Source organism: Lissotriton vulgaris, chromosome 5 (genome assembly GCF_964263255.1).
Source record: "Lissotriton vulgaris chromosome 5, aLisVul1.2, whole genome shotgun sequence".
Classification (NCBI taxonomy): Eukaryota; Metazoa; Chordata; class Amphibia; order Caudata; family Salamandridae; genus Lissotriton; species Lissotriton vulgaris.
Window position 1 is genome coordinate 1052845974 of NC_141693.1, and position 17855 is coordinate 1052863828.

Genomic DNA, 17855 nt, shown 5'->3' on the forward strand with positions numbered 1-17855 from the left:
GTTCAGAATGTCTATGTGCCAAACGATATTGAGTCAGTTCAGGCTAGGATCTATTCATTGGATGTTGTGCTTCCCTCAAGGAAAATGCTCCTCTACCAATATATGTTCCTGTCGGTGTGATGAGTAATCACCTCAAACATTGTTGCACTTCGTCTTTTTTCTGCTAATACTATTCCTTATGCTAGCTAATATTTATTGCCATTGCTGCACAACTACAAGTTCACCAAGTATAGGGCTGCCTTACTCTTTTTACAACAACTTAATGACCTTGACAGTTGTTTTGATGTTGGCTGTTTCTTAAAATGTATTTTAGGCCAGAGGAGGACTATGTTGTTCTAAATTACTTGTTTGCCATATAACAAAGTATTTTATGCCCTGGTTTTAATTGTTATTATTTAATGCCCTGTTTTTAATTAATTTTTGAATGACTTAACATATATTTTTTGTCTACTATTTAACCATGTACATTTTTATTTGCTTATCTTTTAAAATCTATTTTGATAAGATGGTATAAAGACTATTCGATTGATTAACTACCTTTAAGGGTATTTTTGTATGCGCATTTCCTTTCCTAAGCATAGGTTCCTTCTTAATTTTCCCGTCCTCCTCCTTTTTTGTAGAAGATACTCCCCCCTTCTCCCGCCACTCCGCCATTGACAACTATGATGCACTCTTGAAAGTGAACTACACACAAGATACAGGACTTTAAACTGCACCTTTGAGTGTTTGCCATACTAATAAAGCAGTACTAAAAGACATACTTGATGCCTTTGTGAATGTCCTCCTCCGACGTTAAATTGTTTACTGCTGTTACTAGAAATAACATACAGAGATTTTCATTTAAGATTGTATTTCTTCTAAATTTTATTTTTTATAATTGTTTTGACAAATACAATCAACATGTACATCAAGCTTTACAGTATGACAATATACCACATATTCCTTTTATCAACTTTCAAATAGACCATAAAAAGCTGCTTTATTGAAGAAACAAAATAGACATTGGAGCCAGATTTCTGTAACGCAAATAAAGTTATACAATAGGTAACTTCCTCTTTGGGACGAAATGAATCGAGAAATAAAGCTACATGAATGCTCACAGGTTTATTTGACCAAAAGCTAGAATATCAATGTACTGTTTCTCTTTGTAAAAAAAAAAAAAAGATGAATAGAAACAGACAGCTAGACAACGTAAAATGCTTTAGACCACATAATATACACTACTTCTACTGGGGCTCCCGCCTGAATCTTCTACACCAAGTATTTATTTTACCTGCTCAAAGCATTTAATACCTTTTACCTCATAATCGTTCCATATATATTGGGAAAATTGTACTGAAAATGATTTGGGTACATGTGGCAAATTGCAGTAAGACTCCCCATTAGATATTTTATACAAATCCAATGTTAAAAAATAAAGACCACTCTACAGTTTGTAGTACACCATGTAGGCATTCTGCATCCTAACCAACGAATCCTTTGAATTTGCTGTGTTAAATAAATAGATTGTGATGAAATAGTCCCTATGCTATTTACTGAAAATTCATAGTCAATTTGTAGCAGTGCAAATATTTGACTACTTTAACAGACTTTTCTGTCTAAAATGTAAAATATTTTAAGCTGCTTAATGGAATGCCATGCTGTTTTATGGACCGATACACCAATGTGAGGTTCAGAGAAGGTCCCTACAGGAAATTATTCTAGCCTTATTTTATTAGGTGCTCTGCTACATTTTATCCCCGAAGTAACCTGCAAAATTGCAAATAGAATTTGGGAGCAAAATTAGAAGAATAATGACAATTTCAGAGATATACCTATCACTATACGCATGGCATTGAATGTGTTTAATATTGTCAAATTAAAACCTTACCTTTGAAACAGTGTATCGCCTTCAACAAATTAGAAAGTACATGCCTTGCAGTAAAGTAATCGCCGCCTTTATCGGCATCACAACAACCTGCATTCTAACTGTTATGCATTCAGCTGATTTTGAACATGAATTTATTTATTTATTTGTTCAATTCCAAAGTTACCTGTGTGTGGCGGGGCGGGGGGGGAGGGATTTTGTTGCACTTGGGCGAGGAATGAAGTAAGTTGGCCAGTCCTGAATGGCAGCATCAGGAATCGCTTGCAATTCGTTCCAGATTTTGTTGTAAACATCTGCCTTGCCAGATTCATAGTTTTCAAAAAGGAAAGTAGTAGCGCAACTCTTAGACATTTATTTATGGCAGATCATAAGCGCATGTTTCGAGCAAATATATTGCACCCGGCAGAGCGGAGGGAGGTCTGCAATCTTCAAAATCTCATGGTGTCCAGCCAACTCTGGGAGTTACTAAATAGGAAGGCCGTAGTTTTCCTACCAAGGACATTTCTGTTTTCTGGCTCCATTGGGGGTTCTAAAAACAGTCTTTAATTTTAAAAAACAATAATACAAACAACTAGTTACGCAACAAGGAAACCTGTGAACGCAATCAAAATCTTTTACAGATCTTCACTAAAAATGTTCTAGACACATTGTGTATTGCTAATATGCAGTATATTTACCTCATTCCTTGAAATCCCATTATTTGAATGTCTAAGCTCTGCTCATACGATTGCCCCATTAGGCAGGTTTCAATAATGGAGAATGGCTAACTTAAAAGGTATAATAAATGTATTTCTTCTTTGGAACGCAATGTGTATCCAAATAATGATGTGTAAATGTTCAGTCTTGGTTGTTAATTATGCCTTTTTTATCAGAGCATTGCAGTTTTTAGTTTTAGCAATTTGACAATGACAATATTTCACACCAAGAGAAAAAGAGTTACACATAGTTTGTCCTTTAAAAAAAGTTTGGAACCTTTCACTGTCTCAGAATAAAACTACTGTGGATTTAATTTATGAACTTGTAATTTCTGTAGTTTCTTTTTATATGTCTAATTTTGCTTATATTCACACTCTGGCTTTTTTATATGTAGTGTTTGTAAAGAATTCACTGATAATTATATCCGTAAAGTATGACCAACAAGTGTTGAAGTAACAGTCACTAGATTATAAAGAGATGAACTGAAGTACTAAGAGACATAACTGCTAAATTAATTTAGTGGATACGTTAATTATTTTGTAAGCCCAGTGATCATTCAAATTAATTGCCTAGTTCACAAAAAAAGGCAGCATGGGACTGCTTTTCCTCGTCCTATGCTTTGGTGGATACTTAAATAGTATTTTAAAATATGTTTTAACTTCTGCTTTATGGACAGCTTCGGAATTAGTTTTTTTCACTTCTCAAAATTAATTTCATTGGACATGTTCCTACTGCTTTAGAAAATATTGAACCACTGAAATTTGCATTCATCACGCTGCAGGGATAGTGACAAAGAGTTGATGAATACACCAAAAAGGTTTTGAAAAAGGGGAACTTTTTCAAGGCTACTTTTGTTCAGAACTGGAGTAAATTATCAGAGTGCATAAGTAAAGGGTCTGAACTGGCGCTTGAAAGCATGGGCCACGAAATGAAAGCATACATACTTTATTTAGTGTTGTTGAAAATATGGGAACACTTTAAACTTTGTCATAAGTGGAATAAATAACAATACAAGGAAAGCATTAAAGTACAGGCTATACCTGTTTTCTAGAATCAATTAAAAAATACATTTTTTTCAAACTATCTCAAGGGATAGGTTACACACACACGCACGCACGCATACACGCTTTCAATGTTCCCACTGACTGCATTCAGTAGCTTTTTGAAACCGGACTTCCATTAGATACATGGGCTCAGTTTAACCAAATTCTCCCTTAAGAGGTCTAACACAAGGTGCGTTAAGCCCCTGCAATCAATTCATTTTGTCCACCTTATTGGCAAACAAAGCACAACTAGCAGAGTAAAGAGGACACTCAAAAAGGGGACCGAGTGAATACAACTGTTTTACAGATCAACTCTGCACATATACATATGGTGGACACAATCATGTCACACTTCCTTGTGTTTATGTGAAAGAAAGAGACTTAATTTATTCATGGAATGTAGTGTTCAAGTCATTTTTGTACTCAGTCACTTCCGCCTGCCAGGGTCAATGTCTATTTTAACAGGCATAGTTGAGTTCAATTAGGGTTTTTAGATAGAGAAAAGATAGTATTAATGTATGCTCCCGCTTCTTTTAGAAACTGTGGTAGCTTGATATCGATGACAATAAACTGAGGGGAAAGCAGCAAATGTGATCTTTGGACCTTGGTCCTCTTCTTCTGCTCTTCTAGTTGTCATTGACACACCGTTATTTCTTCTTTGCATTGACATTTTTGCACACCCAGTTCATGCCATCCTATAAATATAACAGACAAATAAGTTTGATTAGGTAAAAAAAAAAACTCAGCATCATTTTATTTTGAAACAAAGAGATTTTGATAATCATGAAATGTGTAGTGGTACAACTGTCTTTTAAATGCAGGATCAAAGGCTCACAATGACAATAAAAAATGCTCTGTCCTGTCCGCACAAGGTTTCATCATGTGCTACCTCAAAGGCGAACTGAAACTCTCAGGCTTAGTTCCAGGCAGACTTTTAGTCTCATGATTTTCTCTTCAACAAACCGGTATGTTCTGAACTTGAGAACTATTATTACAGCTGGTTGTCAGCCACTGCTTCTAATTTTGACTTCTTCAAAATAATCCTTCCAGACTTTGCTAGTTATCTCCTCCTGGTCTTCTATCTGGTTCAGGACTTTCACTCACATGCACAAATACATGCATGGCTTTACTCTTCACCCAATTTTGGTGACTCACTATTATTGTCACTTCAAAGGAAGTAATTTCACTATTAACGTTCTCTTTGCATTGCTTTGTAATTATACCTTCTTCTATTTGTATTTGCTTTGTTCCAGGACTAAACCTGGTTCATAAACCTATACTTTTCTGTATTGTATTGTGCAGTGTTTTAGATAATAAGCATCTTAAAGTGTATTGATTCACGACCAAAGAGAATATTTGATGTGGTCCAACCTTTGGTCTATAATCTATTGTACTTTCTTAGTAAGCCATTACAAACCAACACACAGTCTGAGTGATCCTGTAGCAGTCTAGTTCATGACAAAGTCATTTCATTTACTAAAACGTTAAGGCTGAGAGCTGCTTCCTCTTAATTCACATAAATGAGCACCCCTTTCTCAGCTAAAATTTTCATTACTTTGTTTGAAATACCTTTTTGTTACACACTGTATACACAATTTGAAGTCACATCCAAACACAGAATTTAAATTATAAATGGAATAAGGTACTTACCAATAACGAATACTTTAATTTATAGGTTCTCTGCCATTACTAAATTACATGAAACTTCGTTTTAACTCCGTAAATGCAAAGGGATCATAAAAATATTTTTATTAATATAAAAAATGATTGAAACCAGGTTTATGATAATATGCTTTTCAAATAAATGTACAAAAATAGAAAAAAAATATTTTTTTTAAGTATGTACACTTTTTCTTGAAATGTCTATAACCAAACTTTAATGAACTAGATCCTTTTTCCATTTTTGAGGGCCTGATGCAGCACCAATCTGCAACAGCAATTAACGTCTTTAGTATAGTAGGATTATAAAACACTTCGCAAATTGTAACAGAGACCAAAATAATAACTGTAAAAGAAAGGTGCTTTTCTAATACAGGAATAAAATACACTTTTGTTTTGGTCGTGCTATATAGTTTTCAGACTGGTGTTTCAGATAGGAGAGCCCCTTATCAGAAGAGGAGGAACTTAATGATTTTAGGCAGGCAACATACCAGGAGCTTTTTTTTCCAGAAACAGTGGTTTTAAAAAGCCTTTATTTTACATGGGTGACATCCCTGGATACAGTTTCCAAAGGTTGTGGAAACTGTATAATTAAAATGAAATTGGCATACTGTCCAATAAGATTGATTTCCTGGACATCAACTAAATAAACTCCAAGCATGACATAGTGTTGAAATGAGAGCCCGAAAGGACTCTAACCGTTACCATTGCTCCTTGTTTAATCAGTATCCTCATTATGAAAAAAACAAGACCTCAACATTCTACTGGCAATCAGGGCTCAGTGTTCACTAAACTTAAAGAAACGTTAAAATCTACCTGTATAGTCCAACAATAACTGAACTAAACTGTGTAAAAATCAGAATGTGCACACTCCCAGAAAAAATATCTAGGTGGTCTGGTGACGTTTACAAACCAATTGACCTCCAGCCTTAGGTTTATAATGTCAACCATCGTAGGTATCATAAGTTACTAACCTGCAATTGTAGTTCTCGAGTATTGGCATCTTGCATAGATTCACATGCTTGACTCATTCCCAGTTGACGTAGGATTCCCAAGGTACCATAACAAAGCAGGACATAACATTACCATAGCCTATAAGAACATGTTACTTACCTTCAGTAACGCTTTTTCTGGTGGATACAGTATCTGCCTGTGGATTCCCTCATCATTTGAATTACCCCTGCACCAGCAATCCATGGAAACGTTTTCTTAGCTCTCCCACGTCGACGAGGACGTCACCATGGCACATCTCTGCTCGTGACTCCGCATGACGTCACCGGAGCCATAAAAAGACCTCGTCGGCATGCTGACGTCAGTTCCACCCATTTTTCCTGTGCCGAGGCGAAATGGTGGTCCGACAACATAAATGGAGTCAACAAAGTATACAATATATACACAAATACACACAGTATATAGTTAAAGAGGAAAAGCTACAGAAACAAAGCATTTCCTAACAACCAACAGTATGGCAAGCAAAAGACATAGGAAAACATCCATGTCAAACAATGATGTTTTAGGTATACAAAGGTGGACAACGGGGAGGAGGGTGGGTCAGTGAGAAATCCACAGGCAGATATTATATCCACCAGAAAAAGCGTTACTGAAGATAAGTAACTTGTTCTTCTGATAGATACATCTGCCTGGGGATTCCTCAGCTTTTGAATTGAATCCAACAGCAGTCCCGCTCCCGGAGGAGGGTGTCCACCTACTCATACCAAAAAGTCCTGCGGCACAGAACATGCAAAGTGACCATCCCTCCTCACTTTAGAATCCAAGCAATAATGCTTAGCAAAAGTGTGGAGGGAGGCCCCATGTTACAGCCCTACAAATATCCACTACAGGGACACCTCTAGCCAAAGCAGATGTGGAAGACTTTGCTCTAGTAGAATGAACTTTGATACCTTTAGGGGGAAACTTCTTGGCCAGGGCGCACAAAATGATCCACCTGGATAGTGTTCTCTTGTGGACGGCTTTGCCCTTCATCTTCCCCACAAAGCCAACGAAGAGCTGGTCGTCCAACCTGGAGTCTTTGGTTCTGTCCAGATAGAAGCTGACTGCCCTTCGAGGGTCCAGGCGGAGAATTCTCTCCTCCTGCTTGGAAGGGCGAGGAGGAGGATAGAAGGTAAGCAATGTAATAGACTGTCCCAGGTGTAAAGGAGAAACCTCCTAAGCAGGAAAGCAGCCCTGGTCCTAAGAACCATCTTGTCTGCATGGACAGTAGGGAAAGGGGGCTTAGAACTAAGAACCTGCAGCTCACTGACCCTCCTGGCCGAGGTAATAGCCTCCAGAAAAATAGCCTTAAAAGAAAGCAGCCTCAAAAGGACAACTATGAAGAGGCTCAAAAGTAAACCCCATCAGAAATGTAGGAATTGAATTCAAATCCCATGGAGGCATTATGAAGGGAGTGGGAGGAAACCTATTGGTGAGGCCCTTAATGAACTGTATAACAATGGGGGACTTAAATAAAGACGGCTGGTCCGGCAAACAAAGGAAGTCCGGCAAGTAGCCCTTAACTGTCGCCACAGCACAACCTTGCTGGGCCAAAAAAGTGAAAAATAAGGTACAGCCGATAAATTGGCCTTCAAAGGATCAATGGACCTCTCTCCTCACCACTTCACAAACCTGGCTCATCTACAAGAATAGACAGATTTGGTGGAGTATCTCCTGGATGATAAAATAACATCCACCACATCCGGTGGGAGAGAGCAAGAACTCGGATTGCCCCGCTCAATCTCCAGGCATGAAGGTGCAGGCTCTGGAGGTGGGCGCGTAGAACCTGCCCCTGTGACTTCAAGAGGAGATCTGCCCTGAGAGGGAGACTGAGCGGAGGATGCGATGAGAGGTCAAGAAGGTCTGTGTACCTCACCCTTCTTGGCCAATCCGGGTCGATCAATATAACTTAGGCTCGATCTTGGCGAGTCTTCCTCAGAACTTTAGGAATCAAGGGTATGGGCGGTAACGAATAATGGAGTTGTGAGCCCCAATTCAATTGAGGAAAGCCCCACATATTGAATATATGATGGACCACCTCCGGATGAAGCCTCCCATTGTGACGGGCCGAGAATTGCCGACAGAGACTATCAGCATAGCACGTTCAGCACCGCGGCCAGATGATTTGAAAATAAACAAATCGGATTATCCTGAGCTCAGGATGAGAGTCGCAAAGCCTCACTGTAGAGACAATACAACCCTCCGCCTCTCTGTTTATGTACCACATTGCGGTAGTGTTGTCCGTGAGGACTTGAACCGACTGACCGCGAAGGGTGGAAAGGAAAGCCATGAGAGCCAAACTTATTGCCCGCAATTCCAGAAGGTTGAGGTGGAGCAACCTCTCCTCCTGAGACCAAAGACCCTTGATCTCCAGATCCCCCAGATGAGCACCCCACCCTAGAGTGGAGGCATCCATTATCACTGTGGCCACCGTTGGAGAAAGTTGAAAGGGCCTCCCATGAGACAGGTTACCTTGCACAGCCCACCAAGACAGTTCCGCTGCAGTGTCTCTGGAGATTCTGACCATCTCCCCGAGAATTCCATTGTGCTAATACCACTGCCTTCGGAGGCACCACTGGAGTGCCCTCATGTGCCAGCGTGCATGGTTGACCAATAGTAGGCAGGATGTGAACAGACCGAGCAGGTGTAACACCTTCAGGACTGGAACAACAGCTCCATTGTGAAACAAAGGAATCATCTCCTGAATGTCGAGAATCCTCTTCGGAGGCGGGAAAGCTCGCACACAGTAGTGTCCAGTACTGCCCCTATGAACAGGTTGCGCTGAGAGGGCACCAGGTGAGATTTGGGTAACATTTGAGAAGCCCAAGTCAAACAACAGCTGTGTTGTTACCTGCACATAATGCAACACCAACTCTGGCGACTTTGCTTTGAACAGCCAGTCATCCAGAAAGGGAAAAACAGGAATCCATGACCTTCTGAGATGAACTGACACCACCGCCATCACCTTTGTGAAGACCCGAGGCGCGGAAGTAAGGCCGAACGGGAGGACCGCAAACTGGTAGTGCAGAGACCCTACGGTAAAACTGAGATACTTCCGATGCGACTTCACAGTGAGAATGTGAAAATATGCATCCTGCAAATCGATTGACACAATCCAGTCTTCTTGCTGCATCGCCAGAAGAACCTGAGCTAGGGACAACATCTTGAACTTTTCCTGATTGAGGCAAAAATTCAAGACCCTGAGGTCTAGGATGTCTTAACCTTCTGTCCTTCTTGGGGGATTAGGAAATAACAGGAAACGCATCCCTGACCCCTTTCCAGCTCTGGAACCACCTCTATCGCACCTTTCTGTAGTAAAGTATGTACCTCCTGCTGCAGGAGTAGGAAATGGTCCTCTGAACACTAGCACTGGCGAGGAGGGTAAGGAGATGGAAACTCTCAGAAGGGTAGGGCATACCCATTTTCCACAAGATTCAAAACCCAAACGGTCTGATGTAACAGATTTCCAATCCTGTCGAAAATGTGACTCCCAACCCCCTACGGGACCAACATTCTCCAAGATAGTAGATCTAGAGCTTCTTTCCCGTGGCACCAGTGGTGGGGACAGGGGAGGAAAAAGGAGAAGGAGAGTTGCCGAGAGGCCCCCGCAGACGGCCTCTACCCTTTCTTCTGTACAGAGGGTTCTGCTCCTGTTGTGGAGGCTGCTGGACGGCCTCGAATGGAAGCCATCTTCCCAAAACCTCAGTACCTCATATTATCCATTACCCTTAGGTTGGGACTGCAGTCCTAAGGATTTTGCAGTAGCTTGGTCTTTGAAACGCTTTAGAGCCGAATCCGCTTTTGCACCGAAGAGTCCGGACCCACCAAGTGGCAGATCAAGAAGAGTAGCCTGCAGATCCGGAGAGAACCCCGAAGACCTGAGCCAGCCATGCCTCCTGGTAGCTACGGAGGAACCCATCACCATGGCTACTGAATCTGTAGTATCCAGACAAGACAGGATTACCTTATGGACTACATCCTGCGTGTCTGCCAAAACTTCCAAAAAAGAACCACGGTCCTTCTCTGGTAACTTAAGAACAAACTGTTTAGCCGAGTCCATTAAGCATGGATGTACCTCCCCAACAAGCATGTGGCATTAGTTGACTTGAACGCCACATTTGCAGAGGAGAAAACCTTCTTGGCAGACTGCTCCAATTTCTAAGTGTCCCTGTCCCCCGGAGTTGTGGGGAACGACCTAGCCGATTGCTTAGAACAAGCTTTCTGGCGAAGGATGGGCAGTAAGAAAGGCAGGACCAGCAGGAGCAGGCTTATACCTTCTTTCCATAGTCCTTGAAACAGCAGGGGCAGATAAGGGTTTCTGCATGCCTCCAGAATCGGCTCAAGACTCAATAAAAGGCAGTAGACGTTGTACAACACAATATTGTGAATGCAACACCTCAGTAAGGATATTTGGCCTGATCTCAGCTGTGGGTAGCTGAAGGTTCAAAACTTCAGCAGCATTCTCGATGACAGCATGGTATGCTGCAAAATCCTGTGAAGGTAAGACCTTTGGCGATGAAAGCTCCCACTCCAGGGAATGGTCTAAACCACTGGCCTCCCGAAGCCCCTCAAATTCATAAACGTGGATTTCTCCTTCTTCCTCCTCATCCTGCTGGTATTCCTCTTCCTTCAGCAGCCTTTGGGCTTCTTACCTTGAATGCATTTTCAGGATTGGGGTCGGTGGCGCCGGACACAATCGGCACCGGCGAAGTGGGCAACGGCGCTGCTCGAAGTCGAGAAGATAACGGCCCAACACCAGATGGTGCCGGAGACTGTGGTATTGGCGTCAAAAACCTTGGAGTCGGAAACTGCCATGTCCGCCATTGGCATCAAGGGCACGAAGGGTGCCTGAGCATATTGATGACGGATGTCCAAATTAAAGGCATGCAGACTCAACATGCCAAACATCACATTGAGAAAATGCGACGGATCAGACCCTGGAAAAGGTGGATAAGGAACAGAGTCTGGATCCAATCGAGGCCGTGTGGAAGGCTGGGCTGCGGTGCCTGGGACGCCGAATCAGGTACAGATAGAACCACTGGAACAGGAGAAGACTTCCTGGGCTTCGGAGAATCCTTGGGCGCAGGAGAAACCCTAGGCGCCGGAGAAACCCTCCGCATCGTAGAGTGGGTCGGAGTCGCTTTAGGAGAAGGAGAAGGCAACAGTGAGATGGGATCCCTAGTATCACGTTCCGGAGAAGCGTACCTCGAAGCACTACCCTTCGAAGATCGGTGTTGAGATCCATGTCTTCCCTTTTCCCTGTGTTTCCTTGACTTTGGGGTATGCAAGGCCGAGGACGTCGATCTCCTACGACCCCTCTTCTCCTTTTTCGCCCATGCCATGCAAAGCTTGGCCTTACACTCTTTCAGTGCCTTCAGATTCATCTTCCGACAACTGGAACAACCTTCGACGTTGTAGCTTGACGAAAGGAACCATAGATAGTCATTGTGGGGATCCTTGATGGACATATGTCCCCCATACTCCCTGCAAGGTTTGAATCCGGGCTTCTTCAAAGTAGTCATCACACTGCTACACCAAGAGTGAAGAAGAAACAAAGTAAAACTAAACCTATTGGAGAGTCTCAGAAAACCATTACGCATTGATTACGCAGAAAAAAGGGAACGGACATCAGTACGCCAACGAGGTCTTCTTATGGCTCCGGTGATGGAGTCGCGAGTGGAGTTGTGCCATTGTGACATCCTCGTCGACATGGAAGAGCTAAGAAAAAGTTTACTCGGAATGCTGGTGCAGGGGTAATTCAAAAGGTGAGGAATCCACAGGCCGATGTATCCATCAGAATGGCAATGATACAATCACTTTAATAACCTATCCACATCCTTTCAAAGGAACCAAACTCCAGCCAATCCGGTGGTAGCACCCTCTAAAACACTCACAGAGGCCGAGTCTATCAGATTTTCAGGCACTAGTGGGAAGGTTAATTCCATAACAATGAGGGGAGCCTCTACGGGGAGGAGGATGGGTCCCATGGAAATCTATAAAAGATGCCAATACTGGAGAACTACAGTTACAGGTAAGTAACTTTTTTTTGTCTCTAGTATTGGATCTTTCATAAATGTACGTGCTTGAATCAGAATAGCAAGCAGTTACAGTATTTGTACAATCATATAACAATATTAAAATAGCGGATGGTAGGTACAAACACAGATATATATATATATATATATATATATATATATATATATATATATATATATATATATATATCGAACAATCCTCAGCAACCTCTCGCCCGGAGCCCAATGCAGGAAACCGCTGCGCAGGAAAGAAGACGGAGACCTCAGGTGCAGTGAGCAATTCTCATCTTTATTGTACCCTCGAGGAAGCGGCACACAGCATGACGTTTCGGCCTACACAGAGGCCTTGATCACATGACGCACGCTGGGAAAAGGCAATATTTAAAGTGCTAGTGTTAAGTGGGGATACTTTCCAATTGGTCGGTCTGTGGTCACATGTTGCACCTAACAATGGATACTAACAACAGACTTTGTATTTACAAACACATCTCGGGATAATCCCTGGCTGATTACCTGTCGTTCCGATGACAAATGTATCAGTAAAGTGCATAATGTAATTCATATAAATACACGTAATGTAAACAAAGATGACTGGATAAATCCAATTGTGCAAATTGCAAATGATGTAAACGATGTAAAAAGTGCACTGTGCTACACATAATGTGTACAAAGATGACTGGATAAATCCAATTGTGCAAATGGTAAATGATGTAAACGATGAAAAAAGTGCAATGTGCCACATGAAGAAACGACTTCATAGTAGTATACTATATACAATATACACTCTGTACACAAGGTCATGAACAGCATTACAATAAGTTAATAAATACAAAAATATATATCATAAATATATAAATACATATATATGTTAAAACCATAACCTTATATTGCAAATCTAATAAATATGCAAATGAGCACAACATCGTTCTTTTAGGATGAGATCTATAATGTGCAAGATTAATCAAATAACAAGGTGTTAAAATACTTAGATCGCAGCATCCTATCAAATAAATGCACAACATTGTCTACACGTGCAACGAGCTGGATAGAGGACAGGCAGAGGAGATGTTGACCCCTCCCGAAAGAGAGAGGGGAAAAACCATCGCAGCCTCTGCCATGCTCCCATCCACTATACTCTTCAATTACTTAAACCAACCACAGCTCGGAATTGGAAGTACCACAGTGAATAGTGAATATCAAAAGGATAACCAAGTGCACTATTTTTATGTGAAGTTTTTTTCAACTGATTTTTTAGTGACTTTGTGACATTGTTTTCTCTTATTCATGTAGATAGAGCTGAAAGGTTCTTAAACAAGTGAGCAAAGTTCTTGGTACATCTTAGTGCAACCTAAGCCTAGGCTGCACCCCACTATATGGAACCATCCAACCCTCTGGTTTATACAGTATTGACAGCACTAATCTCAGTTCGAGGACAGACAAGTAAACCCCCACACAGCAGCAAATGTAGAAGCAATAACTGCTCAACAGGAGAAACAGAAGGAGTATATGACAGTGTGGAATTGTCATAAACATGTGTAAAAATCTTCTGTAGAGTTCAGACCCCCCGGAGCTCTACAGTCCATATCCAGGATGTACCTGGTTTCCAGTCTTCTAAGGGCACCTTCCCTGTCACCTCCTCTCCTATTGGGACCAACACAGTCGATCGCATAATAGCGCAGAAGGGAACTGTCATTATTATGATGTTCCTTGAAATGACGGGCCACTGGATATGCCGGGTCACTGGTATTGATCGCCCTGATGTGCTGGAGTATCCTCTTGTGCACCTGCAGTTTGGTACTCCCAACATAACGCAGGGCACACGGACACTCCAGTACATACACCACATATTCACTCTTACAAGTAAGTTGTTGTTTAATCTTGCGTGCCTCAGGAGTGAATGGCATAGTGTACTCTGTTTTGTTCACGCCATGCTGGCATGCCTTGCAGGATGAACATTTCCTGAATCCCCTACTCTTGCCAAGCCAGTTTTTACTGCTTAAAATTTCAGGGCTCGACTTGACCAGGGCATTCTGCATAGAGTACGCTCGCCTGTATGTGATGGAAGGGGTACTGGGTATTTTGTCCCCTATCACTGGGTCACATCTTACTAGGCTCCAGTGTTTGGAAATAATCTTCCCCAGCGCGGCCTGTTGCCTATAGATATATAGATATAGATATATAGATATATCCTACTGGCAGTCGCCAGTAGGTATATATAGTTAGGACCTAGTTTCCATAGGAAATCCGCAACATTCTATTGGGAATAACTTTGGCGCCGGTTGAGGAATTTGCGTGTAATTTTCCAAAATTTAGGCCCGCTCCTTCCCTGAAAGTGTCGGGGGGATTCGTCAAGCGGGGGCCGTGAAAAAAAGGGGGGTCCCAAAACATGTTTTTTTCCATAGGACGTTCAGACACGGCTACAGACCGAACTGCTGAATGGAATTACACCAAACTTTGCAAAATTGTAGGGACTGGTACGCAGAAGTGCCTTTTATATATTTGGTGAACATTGCTCCAGTGGTTTTTTACGAAAATTAACTTTTTTATATATATCTATAGGGTACACGTACCGGTAAGCACATCCGGCGCGCCACGGGAATGCACGAGCGGAAAGCTGATTGGCTCTCGGGTGTCTGTCAACGTTCCAAACAGTCTGGAGAGTCAGCCATCTTGTGTCTCGGTAAAATCGAGACACAAGAGGTGAAAAAAAAAAGGGGGAAATGATTAAAAGGGGGCAGGGTAGACACTCCCTGACCCCCTAGGTTTTCTGAGGGGGGCCTAGAAGGACCCTGAAGGGCAAAAAACGATTTTTTTGTTGTTGAAATTTTCACGGGGTTAAGCGCTAGGTGCATTCCCATGTACGCGTACTCTGAGCATACCACAGGGAAAAACAGTGAAAGAAAATAGTGTAAAATAAGAATTTGGAGTGCTTAGAGGTAGGGTAGTTCTAAAAAGAGCTGTTGTGTTATGTGGGCGATTTAAGTACCTACAAGTAGGTACCGATTCAGAGTCTAAAATTCAAGAGAAAGACTCTGTTCCCCTCATCTGAGAAATGTACAAAACTTTTTGGGGCCTGGGGGGGCCTTGTGGGACCCCTGAGCAGGCCTACGGGGTCAGGGTGCTTCTACCCTGCTCCCTTTGCGTGTTTTGCACCTTTGTTTCACTGCTTTCTTGTGCCTTGGTTCTACCGAGGCACAAGATGGCTGCCAACACATCCTGGTTTGGAATGTTAACAGACAGTGGCAGCCAATCAGCATGCCTTCCCGAGAAAGCTGCATGCTCATTAGCTGTCAACACTTCTAACCAGGAAGTGTTGGCATCCATCTTGTGCTTGATAGACAAAGGCAAAAGAAAGCAAAAAAACAAATGTGAAGAACACAAAAAGGGGGCAGGGTAGATACACCCTGACACCCTAGGCCAGCCCAGGTGGTCCCACGAGGACAAAAAAGGACCAAATGTTGTTGTTTTTTTAAAACCTGGTCTGTTTTTCAAAAAATTACCCCCAGGGGGACCAAATCGCGGGGGCATAGTGATAAAGAAGTGTGGGGGGTCCACAATCCCCTCCACACTTCCCCGGGGACTGCCGCCCCCGGGGCAAAGCAACACAGCCCCGGGGCAAAGCAACACAGCCCCTTGGTGCATACTGGAGGCTCATGGTGGGCTAGTTGGCCCCCAGGGACCCCCAGTATGCAAGGGGAATTAGTTCCCCCTCTGCAAACACGCCCGGGGGCTGCGTTGCAGAGAGGTGTAAAAAAGGGCGTGGCCTCATTACACCTCTTTGCAATGCAGCCCCCAGGCTTATACTGGAGGCTCCTGGTGAGCTAGTTGCACCCCAGGGACCCCCAATATGCAAGGGGAATTAGTTTCTCCTCTGCAAACGTGCCAGGGGTTGCGCTGCAGAGTGTTGTAAAAAGGGGGCGTGCCCTCTGAACACCTGACTGCCTGCAAAAATGTAGTAAATCACTATAAAAAAATGTAATACATTTAAAAATTGTCATTTAAAAAAACGTCGAAATTCAATGAAAAAACCATTGGTTTCAGGCCATATATAGTTGGGAATTAGCATTTAAAAAACCTTGCAAATTCACTGAAAAAACCATAGGTTTCAGGCCTTATATAGTTAGGAATTAACTTTTAAAAAACCTTTGAAATTCACTCAAAAAACTATAAGTTTTAGGGGTGTTATAGTTAGCTGGACATTTCACTCATACAAAACCTTTGAAATTGCTCCTATATAGTTAGTTGTACTATTTCGCGCACCCGCAATCCACTGCTGATGATGTCACATATTACATCATTCATGACATGGTCAGGGACATCACTGATGACATCTCAAATGACATCAATGATGACATCACTGATGACATCATCCACGTGACAACCATATACACCTTCATGACATGGTCAGTGACATCACTGATAACATCTCAAATGACATCAATGATGACATCATCCACGTGACAATCACATACACCTTTTCATACACTAGTAAAATCTTTCATCACTCTTTGTAAAATACAGAGTATCATATTTGAATCCATTGACACAGCAATACAAGTATTTAAAAACCCACTCATTGATTCCTAGATGTATACACACATCTAATCTCTTACCTGTAGATTCACTCATACATGCTGTCAATGAACAATAGAACACTATCAAAAATACTTATACACCTATATCGAGATTACACACCAGCACACAACCTATTCACATTTGAAGTTATCCTACTCACTTATGCAAACAATGGATCATACTTACATACTTACTTAGCTACACACTTATACATAGTAACCTCCACTCGGTTGCCCCGCTGGTATAATCACTTTCGAGGTTCGGGCACTGTTTATTCACCCGAGGCAGGATTAGATTGCACTAGTGACGCTGTGACCTCGTACACCTTGGCTTCAGCAGGCGTGTAGAGGTTAAAATCTACATCTCTACTTGATCACTTCCCAGCATGACACCCACAGATGCCCTGGTATTGGCGTTTACTCAGAGGTGCACAACACCTCACATTCGCCCTTGAATCGGTTAGCACTTATGAGCATGTCCATTTCACCAACCGCATGCCTCTATGCACTATAACCTTGAATGTGTATGGTCATTACTGCCATCCCTTTAGGCATAATCTTCGTCCCCACAGAAGCTTGAGGCCATTGAGCCATCCCAGATCAATCCAAGGACATCCCTGCTTTGAACCTCAAGTGAGTACTGATATTCATTGCCATTCCGAGTGTTTTGACACATTGCAGAACACCCCTAGTCTCCATGATACTTGGTCTCCTCTTTTCCCACAGACCGCCCACCCCCCCCCCCGCGTCTTGAGAAAGACCCGCCGTGACCACCTACAGGGGCACACAAGGGTCGAAACGTCGTCGAACTCATAGGTTCAGAATCACCAGGATTCCCACAGTAACCAAAAGAATCCTTGGTTGAGATCAAACCATCATCTGACCAAGCCCCAATCCTCCCTGTATATACATTTATATAGATTTATTTCTGCACTGTACATAATATCCTGTTCACTGAGCACCTATTCACAAAGTCACAAAATTGTCTATC

The 17855-nt window shown here is 42.2% G+C and overlaps 1 protein-coding gene across 1 annotated transcript in view; it reads right to left on the bottom strand.

Annotated features, from left to right (window-relative positions):
* Positions 1-839: 839 nt before the first annotated feature.
* Positions 840-17855, bottom strand: part of ARL3 (ARF like GTPase 3) — a 145347-nt gene continuing 128331 nt past the window's right edge. The window contains exon 7 of the mRNA XM_086919573.1: positions 840-4301. Within this exon, the coding sequence (XP_086775699.1) occupies positions 4254-4301 (48 nt within the window). The 3' untranslated portion in view covers positions 840-4253. The remainder of the gene's footprint in view (positions 4302-17855) is intronic.